Source organism: Verticillium alfalfae, genomic scaffold, assembly GCF_000150825.1.
Source record: "Verticillium alfalfae VaMs.102 supercont1.4 genomic scaffold, whole genome shotgun sequence".
Classification (NCBI taxonomy): domain Eukaryota; kingdom Fungi; phylum Ascomycota; class Sordariomycetes; order Glomerellales; family Plectosphaerellaceae; genus Verticillium; species Verticillium alfalfae.
In genome coordinates, this window is record NW_003315035.1 from 2,547,691 (window position 1) to 2,552,987 (window position 5,297).

The 5,297-nt window shown below is 61.7% G+C and overlaps 3 protein-coding genes across 3 annotated transcripts; 1 reads left to right on the forward strand and 2 right to left on the reverse strand.

Annotated features, from left to right (window-relative positions):
- Positions 1 to 158: 158 nt before the first annotated feature.
- Positions 159 to 735, reverse strand: VDBG_04244 (periodic tryptophan protein; the record flags this gene model as incomplete). The annotated part of the gene is made up of 2 exons (XM_003006245.1): positions 159 to 255; positions 350 to 735. The coding sequence occupies 2 exons, from the start codon at positions 733 to 735 to the stop codon at positions 159 to 161; spliced, it is 483 nt and encodes a 160-aa protein (XP_003006291.1).
- A 1,741-nt stretch (positions 736 to 2,476) lies between these two features.
- Positions 2,477 to 4,143, forward strand: VDBG_04245 (cell division control protein; the record flags this gene model as incomplete). Its single annotated transcript, XM_003006246.1, has 4 exons — positions 2,477 to 2,584; positions 2,653 to 2,815; positions 2,878 to 3,188; positions 3,271 to 4,143. 4 exons carry the CDS (start codon positions 2,477 to 2,479, stop codon positions 4,141 to 4,143), a joined length of 1,455 nt encoding a protein of 484 aa, XP_003006292.1.
- A 524-nt stretch (positions 4,144 to 4,667) lies between these two features.
- On the reverse strand, positions 4,668 to 4,937 carry VDBG_04246 (conserved hypothetical protein; the record flags this gene model as incomplete). Its single annotated transcript, XM_003006247.1, has 1 exon — positions 4,668 to 4,937. The coding sequence occupies one exon, from the start codon at positions 4,935 to 4,937 to the stop codon at positions 4,668 to 4,670; it is 270 nt and encodes an 89-aa protein (XP_003006293.1).
- Between the last annotated feature and the right edge of the window lie 360 nt (positions 4,938 to 5,297).

Consider the following 5,297-nt stretch of genomic DNA (forward strand, 5'->3'; position numbering starts at 1 on the left):
CCGTTCGGTTTCTGATAGGGGTTCTTGTTTAAAGGGCCTTGGGTCCGGCGGACTTTGGCCGCCGGTCCGGCGGTCCCGGGGCTTTGCGGCCCCCCGAAGACGTTGGCCCGGCCGTTCGACGCCGGCGACCTGCTCGGCGTCCGTGACGGACCAGAAGGTCAGCTGGCCGTCGAGCGTCGAGACGGCGAGCTGCAGCGAGTCGGGGCGGACGGCAATGTCGAGCACGTCGGCCTGCAGCTGCAGCGGCTCGCTCGTCTGGGTGCGGTTGAAGATGGACCAGATGCGCGCCGTGCGGTCCCAGCTGCCGGAGATGAGCGAGTCGCCGTTGGGCGTAAAGGCGAGGGCTGACACGGGGCCCTCGTGGCCGGACATCTGGTCGAGCAGCTGGCCCGTCTGGACGGACCAAATGTGCACGTCGAACGAGTCGAGCGAGCCGGCGGCGACGACCTCGCCGCTGGGGTCGACGGCCATGCAGGAAAAGGACAGCCTCGTGGGCGCCGTGAAGGTGCGGAAGTTGCGGTAGCGGATGAGGTCCCAGGCGCGGATGGAGCCGTCGAGACTGGCGGTGAAGAGGACGTTGCCCTTCTTGGCAAACTCGCACGCCGTCACGCCGCTCGTGTGCTCGGTGAAGGTGACGATGCAGAAGCCCGACTCGACGTCCCACACCTTGATCTTGCCGTCGTCGGCAATGGTCACGATGCGCTGGCCGTCGGGCGAGTAGACGAGCGAGTTCATCGAGTCAAAGTGGCCCTGCTGCTTGAGGATGTACGACTCGGACTGCCACTCCCACACGAGGAGCTGGCCGAGCTTGGAGGCGCCAAAGGCCAGCCACTGGCCGCTCTTGTTGATCGTGACAAAGTCGATTTCGTTTTGGGAAATGTTGAGCGTGTGGATCTGGTTGAAGTCGGGCATCTCGTAGAGGCCGAAGATGCCGTTGGAGAAGCCGGCCACGAGGAGGTTGGATTCCGGGTGGAACGCCGCGCACCGCACGTTGGCGTCGTTTTGGTGGAAAGTAGTGCCTGTTGACGATCCTCCACCGCATGTCGGCCTCCTTGTCGTCCAGCGCCATGCCGTCGTCGTCGTCGTCGTCGTCGTCGTCGGCATGCTCCTGCCGCCTCGGCCTGCCGACGTATTGCCAGTCAAAGACGGCGCCGTCCTTGCTGACTGTGTAGATGGTCTCCTGGTTCTCGGAGAACCAGGCGCCGACGACGGCCTGCTTGTGGCCCGAGAGCACGGTGGGCACGAAGCCGTCCTCGGGGTCGAGGCTCCATATCCTCGCCGTCATGTCCTTGGACGCGCTCAGGAAGAAGCGCGAGTCGCTGGACCACTCGATATGGCGGACATCGTCAAAGTGTTGTGTGTGGGTGTGGTGCTTGACAAAGGGCGCAAACTCGAGCTCGCCGGCGGCGTTCGAGTCGGGCGTCGAGGGGACGTGCCAGACCTCGATCTTGCGGCCGAGGCCGACGGCGAAGTGACGGGCCGAGGCGCAAAGGCGAGGGGCCGTGACCTTGCCGCGGAAGGAGAAAGTGATAGGTCGCTAATTCGGCGCTGGGACATTGGGTCAGGGATGGCGTGGCCGTCCTCCGTCGACGGAGAGCAGGAGGTGCCCCGCGGCGTGAAGCCGATTCGGGCGATGTTCTTGCGGTGGGCAAAGGGAAGCGGGTGCGACTTTGTTGCTGCGAGGGACGCCATGTCAGCTGTATGGTCTCATCAATGGCTACAGGAGTGACGAGGGCCGTACTTGACCAGGTCAAAGACGGTCACTTCTGTTGCCGACGGGCGAGTAAGAGCTGGTGCCGTCGGGACTGTAGAGCAGGTTGCCCTGGCAGTACACCGTACCGAGCAGTTGGAGAACTGGGGCGGTCAGTCAGCGGTGAGTCTCAAAGGCAAGAGGCGAGGTCTCACCTTAAAATCGGTCTTCATGATGGCCTGGGCGCCGCTTCACTGACGTCTGGGAATCGTGGTCGTCGTCGCATTTCTCTGGTGGGCTTCTTGGTTCTTGGTCCTTCCTGCCTCCGATCGAGAAAATGCTTATCGATAAGAAAACTTTCGGCGGGGGGCCGGTGGATAATTCTTCCAGAGCTCCTTGCGACCCACCAGGTGCGCTACGCTCAAGAAGGAAAGGCGGCGTCTTGCTCAGGATCCAGGGACGGCTCCCTCATTGGGCAAGAAAAAGGGGACTCCTCATTCCCTTTTCGCTTGTCTCCCCCCCAGAAGCCGGCAGGGAAATTTGGCGGGCAGTTTCCCCCCCCCCTGATTCTGAAAGCACGAGCACAGCTCAGCATCTTTGGCCCGACCCCCGTCCAACGGTCAACCCATACTTCTCGACCTTCGATAAACCCCCCAAAAGAGCCTGACCAACCTCGACCTTGCCCTCGACCCATCTGCGTGCATCGTTCACTCCAGCTCGCGTCGATTCCATTTCCAGAACACCGCCATTGACTCTGTGACGGATTATCATCAACACTCATTCAAGATGGCTCCTCCCACCGCCGCCGAGAGCGCCTCACCGATTGGCATTGCCAACCTCCCTAACCAGCGTCACAAGATTGTCGCCAAGAGGGGAGCTGGCTTCACCATCATGGTCCGTTCCTCTCTGTGCAATGATGCGTCTGTCTTGATCAAACCACCATGCTGACGGGATACCAACAGGTTGCCGGCGAGTCTGGCCTCGGAAAGACCACCTTCATCAACACGCTGTTCTCCACGACCATCAAGAACTATGCCGACCACAAGCGACGACACCAGAAGCAGGTCGACAAGACGGTCGAGATTGAGATTACCAAGGCCGAGCTCGAGGAGAAGTTCTTCAAGGGTAGGCCTGACACGTCCCCTTTCCGTCCATGATAGGAGATGACCAGAGGCTGACCTGCACAGTTCGCCTGACCGTCATCGACACCCCCGGCTTCGGCGACTACGTCAACAACAGGGACTCGTGGATGCCCATCATCGAGTTCCTCGACGACCAGCACGAGTCCTACATGCTGCAGGAGCAGCAGCCCCGCCGTCAGGACAAGATCGATCTCCGTGTCCACGCCTGCCTGTACTTCATCCGTCCCACCGGTCACACCCTCAAGCCCCTCGACATTGAGGTCATGAAGAGGCTGTGCTCCAGAGTCAACCTCATCCCCGTCATTGCCAAGGCCGACACCCTCAGCCCCTCTGACCTCGCCCGTTTCAAGCAAAGGGTACGCCTATTTTCTCATTCTTTTCTTCCGTCCGTCCGCCCGTGGAGCGGTGAGCATCCGCTAACAGAGAGCCCTTGTCCAGATCCAAGCCGTCATTGAGGCCCAGAACATCAAGATCTACCAGCCGCCGATCGAGGAGGATGACGAGGCCGCCGCCCAGCACGCGCGCAGCCTCATGGCCGCCATGCCCTTTGCCGTCATTGGCTCCGAGAAGGACGTCAAGACGGGCGACGGCCGCATCGTCAAGGGTCGCCAGTACTCGTGGGGTGTCGCCGAGGTCGAGAACGAGGACCACTGCGACTTCAAGAAGCTGCGCTCCATCCTCATCCGCACCCACATGCTCGACCTCATCCACACCACCGAGGAGCTGCACTACGAGGCCTACCGCGCCCAGCAGATGGAGACGCGCAAGTTCGGCGAGGCCCGCCCCCGCAAGCTCGACAACCCCAAGTTCAAGGAGAGGAGGAGGCGCTGCGCAAGCGCTTCACCGAGCAGGTCAAGATCGAGGAGCAGCGCTTCCGCAGTGGAGCAGAAGCTCATTGCCGAGCGCGACCGCCTCAACAGGACTTCGAGCAGAACACACGCCCCAGATCAAACAACTCGAGACGGAGCTCGAGGCCATGCAGGAGCACCGGCGCCATTCGCAGCCACGGCCGCCGTTAAGCGTCCCGTGTCCGGGCTGGTTCCGCGGGACCGTACACCTCTCCCTCGTCGCTCGGCGGTCCCCGTTTTCGTGGTTTGGAGTGGACAACGACCGAAAAGCTCGATGCTTCTCCAACGTGCTCACGGATCTGCCTACTTGTTTGCTCGCTTGCGCCTCCAGCGGTCGGAAAAGTTCTTTTCTGTTCCCGTAGGGCGGGAAGGGTTTAGGGGGGTGGCGAGAGAGAGAGTGTGTGTGTGCTGCATGTATGAAGTTCTGCGCATGCTCCTTTCCCCCTCCCCTCCCCCCAAATGACCTATGAGGTCTTCCAGCACCTCTGCGAGCGAGAGGGCGAGGCAGGCTGGCGTTTCCCGATTTTTCTCCACATGCGTCCGTTCTCTGTTTCCCATTGCAGCTACTACCCCCCCTTTTTTTGTTATGCCAAACTTAGTCGGCCGCCTTTTAGTACTTGAGGCTACGTACGATGTAATAGCTCACCTGTTCATGATACCAAGAAACGCCACACCATCGTCTCATGTGCATGTTGAATGAAGGCAGTGTGTGTGTGTGTGTGTGTGTGTGCATTGCAAAAGTGAGGATGAGAAAACCCAGTAGGTTAAAATTCATAAAACCGATGCTACCCAAGTCGCTGAGCCCCTTCCGTCTTCCCTGACGTTCCGATCCTCCATTGCTCAAAAACCCCGTGTCCCGTCCGTGCAACTGTAGAGGTTTGTCGGGCACGAGGTTTGAAGGCGAACAAAAACAAATGCTGCTCCCCCCCTCCCCTCCCTCCCTATCGGTCGATGGATTCTATTCCGCCCGGCACACACCCCCAGGACTCATATCGCGTCCATGGACGCCCTCGTCGTCAGCTGCTCGTTCTTGTTGCCGAGCTTGGAGATTTGCAAAAAGGCGTCGACGCCGTAGCCCCAGAGGCTGTGCAGCTCGAGGCCGCCGGCCCAGTACTCGGCGTAGACGCGGCTCAGGGGCAGGCCGATGCCGAGGCGGAGGTTGGGCGGGCGGCCGGTGAGGGAGGCGAGGGAGCTCTCGTAGCTCGGCGTCTTGAGGTCGGCGCGGCCGAGCTCGTCCGAGACGTGCAGCTCCTGCATGGTGGCGGCGAGCTTGGGGACGCGGCGCAGGTTCTCGAGCCGGCGGCGGCTCTGGGGCCCGCTGCTGAAGGACCAGAGGTACGGAGCTCGTTGGTGGGGATGCCACCGCCCTGATCCGAGATGCGGATCATGACGTGCTGCTGGGCCTCGCAGATGGGTCACCTCGATCGGCGGCGGCGGCGGCTGCTGCTGGGGCGGCGGTGGCGTCGAGCCCCGCCCTCGGCGGCGAAGGCGCTGCCTGCCCGCTCGATGACGGCCTGGACCGCGGTGGCGCCAGGGAGCTTCGCCGATGATGGACCTCCATGGTGGCTGGAGAATTAAAGGGGAAACTTGGCGGTCGAGGGGGGCCGGTGAACTTTG